General features: G+C 39.4%; 1 protein-coding gene and 1 long non-coding RNA gene across 17 annotated transcripts in view; one reads left to right on the plus strand and one right to left on the minus strand.

Annotated features, from left to right (window-relative positions):
- The window catches only part of unc-13 (protein unc13 homolog), a 101,191-nt gene extending 89,900 nt beyond the window's left edge, over positions 1-11,291 (minus strand). For all 16 annotated transcript variants that reach the window (XM_086907326.1, XM_086907325.1, XM_086907321.1 and 13 more), the window contains exon 1: positions 5,825-11,291. In XM_086907326.1, coding sequence (XP_086763452.1) covers positions 5,825-11,284 — 5,460 coding nt within the window. In that variant the 5' untranslated portion in view covers positions 11,285-11,291. The remainder of the gene's footprint in view (positions 1-5,824) is intronic.
- A 1,408-nt stretch (positions 11,292-12,699) lies between these two features.
- On the plus strand, positions 12,700-14,349 carry LOC116414415 (uncharacterized). Its single transcript, XR_004224941.2, has 3 exons — positions 12,700-12,781; positions 13,169-13,215; positions 14,275-14,349. It is a non-coding gene; the product is annotated as an uncharacterized LOC116414415 (long non-coding RNA).
- Positions 14,350-20,622: the final 6,273 nt, after the last annotated feature.

Raw genomic sequence — 20,622 nt, forward strand, 5'->3', positions numbered from 1 at the left:
TCATTAATAACAATTTTTCTGAAATGCAAAAAAAAAAAAACAAATTTAAAACAAAATCTTTACGCATCCCTCTTTATCTCTCTTCTTTTCTTACTTCAACATACAAATTTTACATTGCACAGAAAAATCATGATAAGAAAATACCAAAATCCCCTTAGAAGAAACACGTTACCACTACCGGTGGTAATTAATTTCCAAATTACCATACAAACTCTCTCCTTTTATTCCTCTCGTTGCCAAATACCTGTTCACCATGTCATTTCCATTAAGAATATAGTCTTTCCCTTATCACATTCGAAAGCTTCCTTCTACCACACGATATTCCCATTTCCCACGTACCGAACATACCCAACAACATCTCCCCCCCAAGTAATAAAAGAAGATCCTCTCATTGCTAATCATCCATCCACGTGGACACCATCCAACCATCCCCTCCCTGTTCTTCACTGGTGCATCGATTCGGAACGAGCGCCACGACAATTCTCCCGACTTTTCGCTGCTATTGACATCACCGGTGAATCGCGTCTCGAGCGACCAGGCGGATATGACCCGCCAATTACCAGAAGAATCGATCGACCTAGAGCGATACGTGGCCTCCGACCAATTAAGCGGAGCTGGAATGGTCAGACCCGAGCCACGATTCCGCGATCGTGTCGTAATTCTAAATAAAGGTGGAATTTACTACGAGCCAGTTGTTTTATATCGTACGTTCGCTCGCGTGATTAGGAAAATTTGGTTTCTTTTCTTACGGTTGATTTTTTTTTTCCACTTTGATGGAGTTAATTTTGCGATTCGTACCACACCCTGTTCTCTGTGATGTGTGTAAAAGAAAGAAAATTGTAGAAGTGTTGCGTATTTGTCAATGTAATTTTTTAATGATTGCCAGCCTAGTCAATTTATGGGCAATTTGATAGTCGTGTAGATTGTTATATATTCAATTATTTCGAGCAAGTTTAAGGAATCGATTTAAGCACTTCGTTTTCATTCAAAGAATAAAAAAAAAAAGTTGTTCGATCGAAATTTTTCCATAAAAAGTTACATTCTAAAATATTTACAGAATTCTTATTGAGTTTGATAAAATCTTGAAATAACACCTTGGGGTAATTTGACGATTATAAAAAAATTTACACGTCTAATTCACAACGTCACAAATCTCACACGACATATTACATTATTACACTCCACAGGATTCTAATGTCATTTCGCGAAAGTTATCATCATCCAGTCGAAAAAGATTTTCCATTACCAGACAAGGTTGAGAAACATTGTCCCAGACCTATTCGTGTCTGGCGCTCGTAGGAAATCCCACCTGAAAATCTATCCGGATCGCGAACAGGTACATGCCCGGTATTTCTTACCCAACCCCTAATACACTAACACCAAATTACGTACGCACGATCAATTAATTGCTAGCTTAATTAAGAGTATTATACGGCTGCGAAGTCTTTAGATACGGAAGCATATACTTTGGACGATGTGTGTACGACGCGTGTGTGCGTATGTCGCGCCCGTATGCGTATATGTATGTGTGTGTGTGTGTGTATATATTGGCTTTCTCATCTGTACAACCACGTTGTTGTTACCACGTTCGTTATGCTCGATCGAACGCGGCACTCATTCCCACACTCGACCATTCGTATTCGTTTATTATTTTCTTGTACGAATTTTCACCGTCGGCGGTGTTGTTGTATCGCGTCTTGTGGTGTCCCTCTTTGTTCTATCCGTATTGTGAAAACTATTGCGGACTGTTATACGGTTATCGGTATTACGCGATATCGATCGTTTCGAGATTACGAAGCGGTGGTATGCGAGCGAAAATCTTACTCTCCCACCCCTGAAACATCGGGCGGTGTGAGATCGTGGGTTGTAATCGTGGAGAGGATCGAGAATCGGGCGGATGTTACGGGGACATTGGATTCCGTTATTGGCGTGTGGTCTCCGGATAACGCGCGCTTGCTCAGCTTAGAGGATTCTGTGTACAATATGCGCACAATGCGTGGAATAATCTGTTTAGGATGGGACGATCGTGGGAATCCGTCGTTTTTCGCTTTGAGGGATCTCATCTTGAAATGATGAAATTTTGGTAAAAGTTTTTTTGGTTTTCTTTTTTTATACCTTTTTGACAGGCGGTGTACAAAAGATGGAATTTTGGAGAGAAAGAATTTCCTTGTAATTTGAATGAAATGTGATATCTTGCGTTTTTTAATTTAAAAAAGAAAATTTAAAAAAGTTTTTTTAGTTTTTGAATAAGAAGCGATTTTTTTTTTCCTGCCAATCTTCTCTACCAAGACATCTCAATAAGTAAATCCAAAGAGTTAATATGACATTGCGTAATTCTCGATCCAGGAATACACCCACGAATCACGTCGCTCGGCTATCGACTTTAATTATCTTCTACTATCATACTATCAGCATATATAATGTCCACTAGTTACGAATACTATGGGATACACGAGGAGGATCGTTAATTTCGTCCGTCGATCGTGTACCTTTGATAAAATTCACCCTTAACTTAGATCACGAGTGAAATACAATACGAACTATCAAAAAAAGAAAAAAGAAAAGAAAAGATTAAGAAAGAACACGATTAATCACGATTAATCACGATTAATCTACGATCTGCATGATTTCAAATTTCACTCGACGAGTTCTCTCTCGGATTAACGAAAATACAAATTCGTTGAATCGTGAAATTTCGTGATTTATTTATTCGTATTTCGCGCGGGAAATGTGGAACGGAAGGAAGCGTGTATTGTCCACGTAATGTCACGTGATCTGGCGTGATATCGAGTTTCGCGTGCTCAATGAAATGGAATATATTGCGAAACTTCCTAGGAACACGTGATCGACGAGAAGCTCGCCTTTTGTACTACGTTGGTTAAGTGGAATTGATTCGTTTATTGTGCACTCTTTCGATACATAATTTCGAGCAAAAGCGGAAAATTATGACTCTCTACTTCGTCCAGATATGTTTAATCGTCCGTATAAAGGGAATCATTGAAAATAATTTGGCAGGCAATTTTTTCAATTATTGAAAATTATGTGGGAACGAAAATTGTAATTAGTATGAAAAATGAAATAATGAATAGTGATAATGAAGATACTTAAGGATTCCTCCTTGCTTTTCCTTGACAAGGAAATTCTGATAACTCGTGATTAAAGGTGGAAATTTTTAAAAGTTTTGAATTGTTAAACTTTTCTCGGTAAAATTTCTTGATCTTAATTATAAATATTTTCAAGTAATTTTTTAAATAAAAGAATTAATAAAAGAGAAAATTGTTATTATTACACATTCATTTGTCGTTAAAAAAATATTAAAAAGTTTCTTAAAAAAAAATATTCTTTTCGTAAAATTTAGCGTGAAAAATTTGAAAAAAGGTATTCCAATTAATCGATTAATACATTTTCACCATCTTCCGAATAGTTGAAGTTATTAACCGGAATGCCTTCACGGCAATTTCCGATCTAAAATCCAGGGTTTGATATTACGTCAGCGGCGCCTTTTATCGCATTTAAACGATCGATAAACGGGCACGAAACACGGGATCCGTGCCTTTTGGCGAATCTATCGTCGATCAGACAAATACCATCGTGTTCCACGTGAATCGAAATACCGATGAATCCATTTTCCCTTTCGCTTCTATTCGTTCCTTCGCGCCTTTCTCGGAAGCGATTTCGTTTCGATGTGCACGAGATTCCCTCTCAATCGTGCCTGCGCGATTTGTTCTTCATCCTCTATTTATATATCTACCTTCTTCATTTCTATTTTCCATTTCTATTTTTCTCCCACCGATAAACCATTTTTAACGTTGTACGAGCATTGCACGCGATATATTTGGAAAATTCGAGCGATTTAATTCGGAAGAGATACAATAATGCTCGTTTTAGTCATCGTTATTTATTATATCCATCCAATTCTTAGAAACGGAATCTTAAAACGAGCTTCAAGAGTGTTGAACAAAATTTTATCCACCGATCTTTTATCTATTTATTCAAAAGTTTCGTTTTTTTTATTTTTGCTTAGGAGGTTGAATTCGCAAAAATCACTTGCCCAGATAAGATTCAATCCCTACGAATGCTAAAACGAATGCTCTAACCATAGTCGATTAATAATTTTTAGGTTATGTCAATCTCTTGCTTTCAAAACACGAGCATATGAATCGATGAAGAGGATGAACGGATGTATACATGTAATTTTCTTAAATACTACGTTCGATGGTCGACTATAAGATTAAGGTTAAGCTTGTCCATGTGTATCGGTATTAGACCGTATATTATAGTCTCGTGACTTGTTGTACTTGCAATATTAAACACGAGCATCGTAAGGAAAGATTTTCCTCTAGTGTGAGTCTAATTTCTCTTAAATATAAGTACACACGTTTTATTCGTTACTTGCGCGCTATGTTATAATATCGAATTGCATGTGCGTCGATGTGCCTAGACGTGGACAAAAGCCACGAGAAAGGATGAGTCGCGCTCAGAAAGTAAAGCGCGGCCATATTGGAAATATTTGGGAACCTATGAAAGACTATCGTTCCCTGTCGTGTACATAGGAAACGTTAATTGACCGAATAATAATACTTATAGCCTTGTCTCGCGAATAATCCTCGTCAGACCGCGCAGGCACGCGGCTACTAATAATACTACCTTAAAGCGTATCGATTATTAAAGCACCATCTAATTACTCCTATCATCTATTTTAATTACGTAAGCCTTTATTTATCGTCGATGCATCGGTCGCACATGGATATTTGAGTTTCATTACTTACTCGAAATCGATCGAATCGTCGATCACCATTACCAATCGATCTTGAATTGTGCACTCAATTGATCATCACTTACAAGTATATTGCTTGGCCAAGCGTCACTGACGTTGCACTTGCTGAATTGACTAGTACCATCGTTCATTATTTTTTATATCGTGTTTGTGATTTTTTTCGATACTTTTCGGGATTTTTTTCGCGATCAAAAACGAGAATGGATCACGGGAACGCGTCCGACAAAGCTTCACTTCCGCTATAATATCGTTAGTATTGACTTGGATCGTGCCACGCTAGATGGCATCACGGTTACGGTTTAAATCTTTCTTAAATTCGTAAGTTGCCCCGCTTTGCGCTTTACATTTTCCGCATTGTACGCATTCAGCGTACTCGACACTCGATAGTGGAAAAAGAGCTGTGAATCGTGACGTGACAATAATCGTATCCGGTGTTACGTGCGACGCTATTGAATTGGTCAGGTAATTTCAAAGAAACGTTATTATATTATAGCATTAGAAGCCGAGCAATATAAGTTGTTCCCTGTATTGTAATTGGTTCGTTTTGTATATTTCATTCCTAAGTTGCCTTATGTCAACGAAGTATGAAATTAAATAATTGTAGATCATTTTCATTTACTTATTTCACTCGATTTCTTGTTTTGTGCAGGATGTTAAAAGCATCTTTCGTTTATTTTTAATTCTTTTATCTATTAATATCTAAGAAATTTATAATTCGATTATATATAAATACATGTATCTCAATTAAAAATCTGATAAAAAAAAATAAACTGTTAAGAAGAGAAAGTATATAATGAGACTGCTTTTAAATAAACAATTAGTAATAAAAAAAATTTAGACAAAACATATAAAATGTTAGTCAGCTATTAACATCCTACACTCAAATCATTATAAATCAATGTAACTCAAACACTGTAAACAATTAACGAGATAGAAACAGCGGAAATAATCTTATTAAAATACTTAACTCTACGATTTCACCCAATCTCCGAATCTCGAGTACGCCTTACAAAGATTTTCGTGTCCTCACTTTATCATAATACTCACTGCCGTGGGTCCCTGAGAAATGGTGGTCTCCTTGGAGGCTTCCTCGACCTCCTTCATCTTCTCCTCCGCCTTTCGCTCCTTCAACGCTTTCAGCAATTTCCATTTCGACCCAGGTGGGCCAGGACTTACCTGGCCCTCCTTCAGTGTCGTGTCGGAACTGCCGCACGACGAAGAATCGATTTTAATCTTGGGCAGACTCAAAGTCGCCGTAGTAGCCGTTTCAGCGCTACCAGCACCGTCTCGCTCCAACCCCTCGAGGACAGTGCTCTCCGAGTCCCAAGCACCTGGAATGCTAACAGACACCTCGCTAGGCGGTACACTCACGCTACCCTCGCGAGATATCGATTCGGAACCAGAATGGATCTTTTCTCCGTGTCGAAAAGCCGAGCCGCTAGAGCTTCGCCTCGACGGTTGCTCGTCGATGTCTTTCGGCAATTCTTCCTCTTCCTCCTCGTCCATCGATTGGACCGGACTATCAGGACCAGAGGTCTCTCCAGAAGAGCCCTCTTCCATGGCCGGCTTCTCCTTCTTGGCTTCCTCTTCGTGCGCCCAAGTATGATAATCGGTGACCCTTGCAAACACTGCCTCGATACTCTCAGCGGATTTTCGTTTTGGAATCGGTTTCTCGTCTCGATACTTGTCCCGTTCCTCGACTCGACGATCCTTTGCCACCGTCCCGTTCATTTTACTCGTTCGCAGATCTTCTTTCTCCTCCTTCACCTTCTCCTCCTTCACCTTGCTACTGGCTTTCAGCTTTAATTCTTTCAGCACGAACGACATCTTCTCCTTCACCGCCTCGTCCGGTTGATAGTGTTCAACTTCTTCAGGCTCTTCGACCAGCACCTCGCCCATTTCTATCTCTATCTGCGATTGCCTCTCGAGCTCCTCCAGCTTCCTCAACTCGTATCGATACCACTCGTCCTCGGAGTCGATCGAATCCTCCGTACTTTGTCGCCTGGACGAGACCCTCGACGTGCTTCGATAGGAATGCGTGCTTCGGTTATCCTCGTCCAATTCGCCCTGTCTCGAGCCAGTCCACGGAATTTCGAGAGATTGTTGATGTCGTGGAAGGAATCGGCTACCAGCCGGGGTTTGACCCCTCGTGCTCGACGCGGATGGGCTTCCCTCCGACGGTGGAGCTTCCTCCGATATGCTGGTCACCAATTCCGGCAACCTCGTGCTGCTAGATTTCTCGCTCTTCTCGCTCTTCTCCGACATGTCCTCAGGATACTCGAAGCTCGTCTCCAGAGTCTGGACGGTGCCTTCGTCGGACTTCTTCTCCGTGCTACCTTCCTCGCTTGGTGGTTGTTCGTCGGACACCGTCGAGGATTGTCTCTGACGATACTTTCCCAGTGCCCTGGACACCGCGAATTCCATGCTTGCTCCGCCCATCAACGTCACAGGGGGAAGTTTCGGGGCTTTTTCGTTAGGGGCCTCGTCAGAGCTACCGGTCGATCGTTTGATATCTCCAACAGTTTGGAATATGGACGAGCCACCTGACCCGGAACCCGTGCTCTTCCCCGACGTCTCTTCCTCGAAACCGCTGATTTGTTCGCTGATCACCTCGTGCTCCATCTCTTTCTTCTGATCCTTCTCCTTCCCCCAACCGTCTTGGAGAGCTTGCTGCTGTAGCTGCTCCTGATGCTGCTGAATCTGTTGTTGAAGGGCTTGCTGCTGTTGCTGCAAATTTTGTTGTTGCTGCTGCTGCTGCAAATTTTGTTGTTGCTGCTGCTGCTGTTGCTGCTGAATATAATCTTTCTGTTGCTGAGGTAACGGCTGAGGGATCGGTTGTTGCTGTTGAGGAATCGGTTGGGGCTGTTTACGCTTCGTGCTGGCTGTCTTCACTTTGGCGAAGAACGGAGGCTCTTGGTTCACATCCGACATTACGCTGTCCTCGTCTTCGGACAAACCACTCTGCCTGCCGCTGCTCCATTCCGTTTCAGACTGTTCAGGATCGGACAGAGACTGCGATTGATGACTTCGTCTCTTAGCCTTCTGGAGGATTCCTGACACGGTAGACACCAACGTGTGTTTCTTCTTTTTCCTTGGCGCTTGACCCCTGCCACGACCTCTGCCCACTGTTTCAGCAGGAAGTCTTTGCTGTTGTTGTTGCTGCTGTTGCTGCTGCTGCTCCTGAGACATGTCCAAATCCTCTCTTCTCACCCCACCTGGCAACGAGTGACTCCTGTGCCTCTTGCTCAAGTGCAAGTCTGGCAACCAATTGCTCATCGAGCTCATAGCATTCTTCAACGACGAGCCACGTCTTATTTTTTTATTAACCTTCGCCGTCTCGATCTCATGATCCTTCAAGTTCGACGCAATGCTGATGTACCCGGATTGGGACACTATCACGCTCGATGGATCGTAGTACTCGCTTTGTTGATGCTGGCTTTGATCGATAGGAATTCTCGCGGTTTCGTGATCCTGGATGTATTGGTGTTCCCGTTGCCACTGTCTTTGATATCCATCCGTGAGTTGTGCGCTTTCGGTACTGGTCAATCTTTGACTGTACGGTTGATACTGTTGCTGATAAGCTTGCGGATAATTCTGATTCGCGTACGTGTGGTGATACTGATGGGCCTGATACGCAGGTGGTTGGGGATACCTTCTGTCCGTGTACGGGCTCTGGGCGTAGCTGCCGTCCGAGGTCAACGATCTGATGCTGGAGGAAGTCGAGTCGTGGGGTATCTGATCCTCCATCGAGTTCAACCACGAAGTCTCGTTCGAGGTCTCTGTCCGCGGCAGATTCGCGCTCGTGGGATAATAGGAGAGCGCGTCGGTGATGTTCCCCGTTGGGAACATTGTGCGATACATCGCGGCTTTGTATCCTTCGTGGTTCGTCATACCGTCCGTGGACGCGGCACCTCTCAACGGTTTCTTCAAGTGAGCCGAAACCGCGCTCGATTCCGTGTACTGGACAGTGGTGTAATTGTCGTAACTGTTCAATTGATCCATCCACCCGTAAGCGGTGGTGGTCTTCGGACCGTAACCTCCCGCGCTGCTCGTGTACACGCTCGTGATCGCCTGTTGCCGATTGCTACCTGCCACGGAATAAATGGCCGGCTGTTCCGACCTGTAAACGTAGTCGATCGTCGTTCCGGGCGGCACAGTGTCGTACGTGTGCTGCAACGCCTGTTGGCGACCTCGTTTCTTGGGACTCTGACAGGTGGTCGCGATGGGCGCTGGGGGTAGCACGAAGCCGTACTCTTCCTTCGTGGTCGGGGTCTTGATCGACGCGTATCCCGACAGATGGTTCATGGCTACCGTGTAAGAGTGGCTGGTGACTGTGAAGGTGACGGCAGCGGTAGCGTCCCTGCCTTCAGGCGTGTCGTACAACGGTTCCTGGGTGATGATCGTGGCGGTGGTGGTGGCCTCCGGAAGCGGCGGAATCGGGCTGGCAGACCTGACCGTGGTCGTGCTTGGGATCAAAGATCTCGCGTGATCCACGGAATACGAAGTGAGCATCTTGGCGATGGAGCTTTTCGGCGAGCTCGGTGACTTGTCCAAACTGCTCCATCCGCTCATGGAGGATAGGCCGGAATCGGACTTGGCCGCGACGATGTTGGCCACGCTCGGCTTGGCCGTGTGCTTGGGCGAGACTCGTGGCGATTTAGGCGAGTGAGGGGTTCGCGGACTTAGGCGACCTTGCTCCACGGAGACCAATTTGTCCGCGCTTCTCAGGAACGTGGGGCTTTGGGATCGTTTCGCGTCCGGTTCCCTTTGGTCTGGGCCCGGCATGAGGAAAGGCTCGGCCGAGTCTCGGGGCGCTGGTGGAGGTGGCGAGCTCGGCGACGGACTCGGGGGCGTTCTACTTTCTTGAAACTCGAGATTGAGCCGAGCGGCGCTGCCGAAATAACCATCTTGCCTGGTTCGAAGACTCTGCACGCTGTGGACACTATGCACGCTGTGCACGCTCCCGGCCGAGTGCGTGGGCGACGCCACTTTGTCCGTGGTGGTGCTGTAGATGGTGGGCGAGGCGCAGGTGACAGCCGCGAAACTCTCGACCATCAGATCGGTCAGCTCCTTGTTTTCCGCGTAGCCTTTGGCGAAGCTGCCCACGTCTATGGGCAACTGGATCACTGGTTCTGGACTCTTCTCGCGCACTGTAGAAGTGTAGCTACCTAGTCTGGGCGGGGTGTAGGTGCTCGAGATGGAATCCAGATTCGATCTGGATGTGGACGTCAGTCTTGGTGAAATTGACCTTGTTGTGAAGTCGCCGTCGGTTGCTAGACCACTGTCGGTGCTGACTCGAGATATAGATCGACCAGTCGATCCGGGACTCTTCGAGAACGTCCAGCTATCGACGTCGGTTTCGGCGTAGATTTTTCTCAATTGCTCGTCTATGCTACTCGCCTCTTCGGCCAACTTCGCCTCGGCCTCGGAGCTGTACTGCCTCTTCGGGGAGTCCATCAGTTTCGATTGCAGCTCCATCAGATTCTGAGAATCCTTTTGCAATTTGTTGGTCAACCTGTCCAGTTCGTGCAATTTCTCCAGGGCGACTTGGTCGATGGAGCTCAATCTGGACAATTGGGCCAGATCTTGCTCGCTCACGCAAGGCGTGTTCCCACGATAACTCTTGTAATCAGCCGCGCTGAACACCTCGCCCTCGTCCTCGTCCGCCTCGTCCTCCTTTTTCGTCACCGCCTCCTGAATCTCTTCCTTCGTCGGTTTTGCAACGACCAATTCGCACTCGAGCTCTTTCTCTTTCGCGACAACAGTCTTCTCGAACATACTCGTCTCCACCTCCTTCTTTCCGTTCACATCCTCGTCCTCCGCCTCCTCCCATATCATACCGAGCTGCGACGTCGGTCTGGACGTGTCGCCGCAGATCAAGTCCTCCCTGTAAGCATTGTTCAGACTCCTGTAGAACGCCTCGTCTGGAATGTTACTCTCTTCCGCGAGAGTCTCCAGAGTATCCAAGTTCCTCACGTTCCTGTGCATGTCGGTAACTACCGCTGCAGCGGTCGAGCTGTCCTGCGTTAGTCCGTGCATCCTGGCGATCTCCTGCTGCGCCAACTTCTCCCTGATCGCATTCGTCTCCTCGATCCCCATGGTCGCGCCTATACTCTTCGCGATCGCGTCCAACTCGCCCACCGTGCTCTGTTGATTGGCCAACGTCTCCTCGACCACCACGTTGCTCGTCTCGTGGCTACCTCCGCTCGCGTAGAACTCGATCAATTGGCTGATCACCGTCTGTTGTTCGTACAGCAGGCCCTCCAGCTTCTCCAACCTCTCCCACATCTTGATATATTCCTGGCTGAGCAGATCCAACGCCCTCCAGGCGTACCTCAACTCGTTCTCCAACGTGTTCAACCTCGTTCCCAGCCTCTCCATGTAGTCCCCGATTATGTAATCGATGTTTCCATCCGCCGTGGCGGAGGTGTAGGCCGGTACAGCCGGCGAGTGTGCCCTCGGGCTGGTTGGGGCTGGCCCGCCCAGCTTCGTCGAGTCCATTTTCATCAAGTTCGCGTTCCTTTCTTAAACTTTTCCGTTCCTCGCGCGATATTTAAGTTGTCTACCACCCCTGACACGATTCATGATTCCGGGAAATACGAAGGAACACGATTAGGGATTTATTTCTTCGGATCACGAATAAGGAACACGAACAGAGACGATTCAATCGTGGATTCAAATTTCTTCGACTCGATTATGAAATTACGGTAATGACTCGATGCACAATGTACGTCGTCGATCTCCATGGTCGATCCTTTTTCCCTTCTTTTCTTCCTTTTTTCTTACCTTTGCACTTCATTCAGTTCACACTTTTTCACACTCAGGATTGGATACACCTTGCCCGATATCACTGTCACTGTCCCTGTCCTCCGTCCTCGATCGATTTCTCCCCACTTTCGTCTTCCGACTAATCACACTAAACTCGCCTGCACTGCGTTTTCGTATAATTATGGGCCGCGATCTTGACTTTCGAGATCGCGCGACACCCTGCGTATACCACTTCGTAACCAGTCTCGTGCGTTCATGCCGCTGCCGCTATCTGCAAAACAGGAGCAAACGGGTTGCCGTGGCTTAGTACGAGACGCGCTCGTACCGAGCCACCGCTGACACAGTTTCCATGGTGCTTAAATTTATAATTCATATTGAAAGATGTGTCAATAATCGAACTTAAAAACTTCGTCAGAAAGATCAACGAGGATATTGGCTTATTTACGAACTGAATCAATCTGTGTACACTTGATTCAGTTTTTTTTCATTCGTAATACGATTATTGAAATCAATGAGAGATTAAGAAATAGAAGAAAAAGGAAAAGAAGAAAGAAAAAAAATTATTTCTATCAGTTTTTTCGTGTAATTAACGATAGGTAGAGATATTTTTTTTAATAGTTTCAAATGATCAAAGGAATAAGTCGTCGCCGAAAGAAAGTGTACGAGTAGATGTAGAATGAAAAATATAGAAAAGTACGAAACTTTATCAGATTGCCAGAGCAGAAATCTTCTTCTTCACTGATTCACAGAAAACAAAAATGTTCGAATAATAAGTTCGATTGAGGTATTTTACAAACTTAATCACCACCCAAATTAAATCCATGCATCATCGTCGATGAAATATACTTGGTGTAGTATCTGTTCTATCATTCGCTTAATGGAAATTTATTTCTAAATTATTTATTAATTTTTCTGTCATAATAATATTTTTATTTAAATATTGATTGGCAACGAGACTCGCGTAATCAGAATGGCGAGATACTTCTTAGGCGGGAAAAACACGAATTGCAGGTTATTTAAAGGGTGATCAGGTGTGCATCGAGCGCTTCGTGCATAATCAAAGTTGTACGTTGTCGAGCATCCATGCGAAAAATGCACGCGACAGAATAATTGCTATTGCTCGGAGGTCGCATTTTCATTAGTATCGATTCCATCTCGAGGTGGTTACGTTCGAATGCCTCTGATTGTTCCACAAATAAAAGAATTGAAACGACACGGAATGAGTAATGGATAAGGGTATTTTCCATCCATGTAAAACTCGAGAAAGAATAATACTTTTTGAAGATTTTTTCCCCTATGTTATATAGAATCGAGATTATTTTGATAATTTTGTGAATATTGATTTTCTTCATTTATTCGTTTATTTTTTTACGTGCATACAATGTTCGAAATTTCGATTACGAAAATTTATTGTTTCTCTTTTGTGAAATTTTGAAATTCGAGAACGTTTTTTTTAGATTTTTTTTTTCAACTGTATAGAATTAACATGAGAATATTTCTGTAAACAAAAATTTTATTTATTTTTTTAAAGAGAATATTTTATGATTCGAAGTTTGAATTGCAATTGTTTGAAATAAAAAATAAAATTATTTACTATGTTTAATCATATTTGGATTCTTGTAGATGCGCTGGTGGACTCGACACTCGACATGGTTTCCAAACGAGACGAGGTATGATTTAAATATTGAACAAGCAACGGGTTGAATGTGTACAATTCTCAAATTATGTCGTATGTGATTATTGAATTCTGTTTAATTCGCAACTACGTACTTTTATCAACATATCTTGTTTTCTCTTGATTGTTTGCTGGGTGTAAATAGAGTATGCACGAGTTTATGGGCGTGTCTTCGTTTTCGGATCAAGAAATTTTCGATGATGAATTGCTTGAAAATATGAGAGAATGGAAAATCATTTTTCAAAATCAATTTACTTTTTCCGGTAATTTTTGATATAATTTGAATAAAATATTCAAACAACACACGCGATATTTCTCGAAATACCATTTATACGAATTTAATTATATTACATTCGTATAAAATTCTTCGATTATCTAAACAAAATAATCATTTTTTTCTCACTATACAGTTAAAATAAATGAAATAAAAACAATTTACTACTCGAAACTATTATCTTTCATCTTCGCTTCAAATAAAATACACGAGCTTTACAGTTACACGCCAAAGAATTTAAACAGTTCAGCGCAAACAAGATTCGCGTGTGTATTTCGAAATCTATCCACCTTCTAAATTACTTCAACAATCTCTCCGTTGATTACAAACCACATGTTCTAATCAACGACAATGGAAACTTCGCAGTGAAACTCGGTTTTATGTCGCGTGAATCGATCGATCTTGCATAAACTTTACGCTTTATAATTATTTATTTAATGTAAACGAGTATAAATTAATAATAAACAATTTTTGTAACTTTAAAACATTAGATAGATGAAATAAATCAATGTCATTTTAAAAGTTCATTTTATAATTAAGAAAGTTTTCGAATAAATAATACTTTTTGTATACAGAAATAATAAGGATAATGAAAAATTGTAATTGATAATAATATATCAAAGTCACATCATTCTAATTCAACATTTACACCGTTTAATATAAAAGTTTTCAGAGAGGATAGATGAAAAAATATTTAATATTCGAATTAACAAAAGAATTAAATTAATCATTATTTTTCCAAACTTTTATGCAAAATCAAATTTTTTTTCACGATTACAGGAATGGAGTTCGAACAATGGAGGCAGATATTGATAGATATTAAACGCAAAAAAAAAAAAAAAAAAAAAAAAACAAGATCTAGATGGAATCATATTGGCGTATACGACCACAAATGGTTTAAACTGTTTAGATAATACGCGGAAGAAACACGGATCGAAACGACGCGACGTCACTACGAAGCCGGAAGCGGCGGTGCATGCGATACATAGAGCGATTTCCTGGCCTGTCATCGTTGAAACGCGAATTAAACCGAGGCGAGCATGCGATTTTCCGACCCGCTTCCCCTCTTTCGCCCAACTCCCGGAAGAAACACGCCTTTTATGGCCGCTATAAAATTACGTTCACCGTATTATCGCTCGCCAGGCCAGAAACACACCTTCTTCACTGACGATATTTCCGGCTTTGCGAAACGAATTTACACGGATGAAGTTATATAATATAAGATTTAATTATTTTGGAATTCACGTGGTTGGGCGTTGATGGTGGGAATTCGTGAAGTGACGACTTGCTCGTTAAATTCAGTATTTGGATCGTGGCCGGTGTCTCGAGTGACAATTAGTTGGTAATCTTTCACGGCCAATTTTTGGATATTTGTTAATTCGATTCGAGAGGAAGTTAATTACGAAATATCGGTTGTGTGTTTTTCAGATGTTACTTTCTCCGATATTGTATTTATATTTATTATTAAATATTAAAATATTTGAACGTTATAATATTATTATTTATTATTTTGTATCAATGTTAATAATTATTATGTTACTTATGCTGTAATTGTTCACGTTAATTAAATAAATTATAATTCTCAACTTTTTCGCCAATCATTTTTATTCGACGAACTAAAATCAAACTACTCTTCCGTCTCTCTGCCCTCCTGCTATACTTCCTCTTCGCTTCGGCTCCTCACCATTTCTAAATATAATAACATTTGCACACTTGCCCCTTAACAGAAGATGAACATCGATGTACCTAGATTCATACTATCGGTGTTTTCATTGCAAATATTGAAAAATCGATAACCAAGGTATAAATATTACAAATATTATGCAATACCTGCCACGTAAAACTCTACGACGAGGGGAATTTCGATGATATTCTCCTCGTGGCACATTCGACTGATGATTACGCTGTGTGTGTGTGTGTATGTATGTATATATGTGTATATGTGCGGATATCGATGTCGTCGTACGACGAATCGATAGCATTCCACGATGTCATTACGACAAGTGTTTCGTCGCTAAACGCGATTCGATCGATCAACGAGACATTCTATGAAGAAACCAGGATACTGGAACTCGAACTGAACGAGAAGAAAAAATAAATGAATAAAGAAAAGGAAAAAAAAAAAAAGAATTGTAAATGGTATTCGCTGTTAACCCACATTCTCTGAAGGTAGTATCGATTAATTAAAGCTTAATTAGAGTTATAAGAAAATGTACTGTATATATATTCGATGATTTACACGATGTATAATCCGTGTAAATCAAAGAAGACAATAATTTTCAAGCGCTGTTAAACTGATTATCCTTCTATCGAGAAATTTCTTTCTGAGAATCGAGTTGATAAAGACGAATTCATTATTCTTTGAATAAACATGAATGTAACATGTATGTGTGTTTTGATATCAATTTTAAACGTATTGAAGATTCTCATATAAATGTATTTTTAAGTTTGAAATATTGGCAATAGTTAAATTTAAACGAAATCGTCAATTTCTCTTAATAACATATATGCGAAAGTTTGAATAAAATTCGTGTCATACAATATCAACAGACGAATTAAAACCAAATTTGAAAAATTAAATTCAAATTTTAAATTATTTCTAATCAATTAATTCATTCCTGACACTAACGACTTTTTCTTAGATTATTTTTTCCATCATTTAGAAATTTCCACGGTTAATTCAAATTTAAAAAACAAGAGAAAACACAGATGGTAAAAAGTGAGGACGCGTGAAAAAATCGATATCGAAATGTTTTGATAGTTTAGATATTATAGTTCAAGGAATCGATTCGTCCTCATTTTCGAAAAAACTGCGTAAATTTCCTATCTATATCGCAATCTGCATCGATAACAGCTTAAACGTCTCAATGGTATGTATAAATGGAAGGTTCTTTTTTGCTACCAAGTTTTTATCGCGTCCATCCGAATTCCAGGAAATGTGCTTTCACATTTTCTTATTTCTGGATCTTGACTTGTTGGTTTCTTTTCCTTTTAATGAAAATCTTTCAAGTTTGGCCTAAATCGTTCTATCGATTATCGTATAAAATAATAATAATTATTATAAATATAATAATTTTTTTCTTTGACCTGGAAAGTTTTAGAACAGTTCGAAAGAATTCGAAGAATTCAGTAAAATTTTCAGTAAAATGCGATGGATCCAAGGTTGCTCAGATCATACTTTTTATTTTTCTCGAGGATGCAGTTATTATCATATAATTTTATTATTTCAATTCATATTATGATTATTATTTTATCCAATATAAAAGAATTTAAAATTTTAAATGACAATTAAAAATAATTATAACATGAACAACAAATAAATTTTATAATAAAAATTATATTTTCACATAATTTTATTTGGAATTATTATTGTATCAAAGTTCATTATCATGTCTAATATCTAGTACATAGTACATTGTGGATTTATTTATGAAAAATGAAATTCTTATAAAAAGTTATAGAAATAAATAGAAATTTTTATTTCATCCTTTGTTTAATATTTTCCATAAATGCATAAAAATCCGCAATCCACTAAAAATTATTAGACGCAACGAAATCTTAAAAGACTTCATGCTTTCAAAAAGATACACTTCCGAAAAAAAAATCGAATTATATTGTGAGCTGATAAATAGCTTCTATAGACGATTCATATTTGCGCCAGATTATATTTAAGTGGGACCTAAAAACGGGTAACATTTAATTCTGTTAATATTTCTAAAAACAAGCGATATACATAAGATAATGTTATTTGAACACCCGATATAATACATTAGAAAACTGGATGTTATATATAGGCAATCGATATATTACAAATAAAAAAAAATCTTTGAAATCTTGAAAAATTAAAAAAATTATAAAACGCAAAAAATGACATCATTTATTGTAAAAAAAAATGCAAAAACCAAATATCGAATTTCACATAAATTCAGAAAAAGAACTTTTACGCTATAAAAAAATTGCAACACTAAGAAAAATGGTAAAAAAATAAATATGAGAAGACTAGAGATATGATAAATGTGTAAAAACTCTTTCTAAATTATGTTCTCCTAATAGAAAATCCAATTTTTGGATAAAAGTTTCGTCCTCTTATTCAAACACTAGGAAATTTCCAAGAATTTGACGTCATTTCCAAGAATTTTAGAAATACACAGAACCAGGCCCGAGTTCCAAGAATTCTAGAGATTCCGAGAATTCGACGTCATTTCCAAGAATTTCGGAGATTCCGAGAATTTGACGTCATTTCTCGGAAAAATTTTTCGATCGACCTCCTATCGTATCATGTTCTCCTGATACAAAATCGCATTTTTGGACAATAATTTTACTTCGGTCAGGGAATTTCGATGACAATGTTTTTTATTGAATATCTCGCTTATTCTTCAAGATATCAAAAAATGCTTCGAATAAAAGTTGAATGGTTTCGAAAGGGCTGTATTCCGGTGCCCTCAATTTTTTTGTACATCGACTCATAAAAAAGTTATCAAGGTCACCTTCATTTTTTTAAATAGCACTGTACATTTTTTTATACACCAATCTATGCAACATTGCATTCTCTATACAAGTGATTAGAGGTATTTTTAGTAAAAAACCATTAGTTTCGAAGATATTAATTATCTTTTAAACTATACGTTTTTTGCCATATGTGGCTTAGTACTTTTTTATAGAGAATATTAAGGGAAAACAGCTGGTGTATTAAAAAATATATAGTCCCATTTAAAAAAACCACAATCGCTTTTATAAGTCCTTAACCCTTTTATTTATAAAAAAACGAACAGCAGCAGGACCTGCCCCCCTCGAAACCAAATAACTTTTATTCGAAACATTTTTTAATATCTCCAAAAACAAGCGAGATATATCGATTTATTGTTCCAACACTTGGAAATTTCCAAGAATTTGACGTCATTTCCAAGAATTTTAGAAATACACAGAACCAGACCCGAGTTCCAAGAATTCTAGAGATTCCGAGAATTCGACGTCATTTCCAAGAATTTCGGAGATTCCGAGAATTTGACGTCATTTCTCGGAAAAATTTTTCGATCGACCTCCTATCGTATCATGTTCTCCTGATACAAAATCGCATTTTTGGACAAAAATTTTACTTCGATCAGGGAATTTCGATGACAATGTTTTTTATTGAATAACTCGCTTATTCTTCAAGATATTAAAAAATGCTTCGAATAAAAGTTGAATGGTTTCGAAAGGGCTATATTCCGGTGCCCTCAATTTTTTTGTACATCGACTCATAAAAAAGTTATCAAGGTCACCTTCATTTTTTTAAATAGCACTGTACATTTTTTTATACACCAATCTATGCAACATTGCATTCTCTATAGAAGTGATTAGGGGTATTTTTAGTAAAAAACCATTAGTTTCGAAGATATTAATTATCTTTTAAACTATACGTTTTTTGCCATATGTGGCTTAGTACTTTTTTATAGAGAATATTAAGGGAAAACAGCTGGTGCATTAAAAAATATATAGTCCCATTTAAAAAAACCACATTCGCTTTTATAAGTCCTTAACCCTTTTATTTATAAAAAAACGAACAGCAGCAGGAACTGCCCCCCTCGAAACCAAATAACTTTTATTCGAAACATTTTTTAATATCTCCAAAAACAAGCGAGATATATCGATTTATTGTTCCAACACTTGGAAATTTCCAAGAATTTGACGTCATTTCCAAGAATTTTAGAAATACACAGAAGCGGACCCGAGTTCCAAGAATTCTAGAGATTCCGAGAATTCGACGTCATTTCCAAGAATTTCGGAGATTCCGAGAATTTGACGTCATTTCTCGGAAAAATTTTTCGATCGACCTCCTATCGTATCATGTTCTCCTGATACAAAATCGCATTTTTGGACAATAATTTTACTTCGGTCAGGGAATTTCGATGACAATGTTTTTTATTGAATAACTCGCTTATTCTTCGAGATATTAAAAAATGCTTCGAATAAAAGTTGAATGGTTTCGAAAGGGCTGTATTCCGGTGCCCTCAATTTTTTTGTACATCGACTCATAAAAAAGTTATCAAGGTCATCATTATTTTTTTAAATAGCATTGTACATTTTTGTATACACCAATCTATGCAACATTGCATTCTCTATACAAGTGATTAGGGGTATTTTTAGTAAAAAACCATTAGTTTCGAAGATATTAATTATCTTTTAAACTATACGTTTTTTGCCATATGTGGCTTAGTACTTTTTTATAGAGAATATTAAGGGAAAACAGCTGGTGTATTAAAAAATATATAGTCGGATTTAAAAAAACCACAATCGCTTTTATAAGTCCTTAACCCTTCCATGTATAAAAAAATGAATTGCAGCAGCATGTGCCCCCCTCGAAACCAAGTAACTTTTATTCGAAACTTTTTTTAATATCTCGAAAAATAAGGGAGATACATCGAAAAATGTCGATCTATTATACGAAGTTTCCAAGAATTTGACGTCACTTCTTGGAAAAATTTTTCGAACGACCTCCTATCGTATCATGTTCTCCTGATACAAAATCGCATTTTTGGACAATAATTTTACTTCGGTCAGGGAATTTCGATGCCAATGTTTTTTATTGAATAACTCGCTTATTCTTAGAGATATTAAAAAATGCTTCGAATAAAAGTTGAATGGTTTCGAAAGGACTGTATTCCGGTGCCCTCAATTTTTTCGTACATCGACTCATAAAAAAGTTATCAAGGTCACCTTCATTTTTTTAAATAGCACTGTACATTTTTTTATACACCAATCTATGCAACATTGCATTCTCTATACAAGTGATTAGGGGTATTTTTAGTAAAAAACCATTAGTTTCGAAGATATTAATTATCTTTTAAACTATACGTTTTTTGCCATATGTGGCTTAGTACTTTTTTATAGAGAATATTAAGGGAAAACAGCTGGTGTATTAAAAAATATATAGTCCCATTTAAAAAAACCACAATCGCTTTTATAAGTCCTTAACCCTTTTATTTATAAAAAAACGAACAGCAGCAGGACCTGCCCCCCTCGAAACCAAATAACTTTCATTCGAAACATTTTTTAATATCTCCAAAAACAAGCGAGATATATCGATTTATTGTTCCAACACTTGGAAATTTCCAAGAATTTGACGTCATTTCCAAGAATTTTAGAAAT

The sequence above is a fragment of the Apis florea genome, unplaced genomic scaffold (assembly GCF_048593485.1).
Source record: "Apis florea isolate Af1SG1 unplaced genomic scaffold, ASM4859348v1 contig_2839_pilon, whole genome shotgun sequence".
Classification (NCBI taxonomy): Eukaryota; Metazoa; Arthropoda; class Insecta; order Hymenoptera; family Apidae; genus Apis; species Apis florea.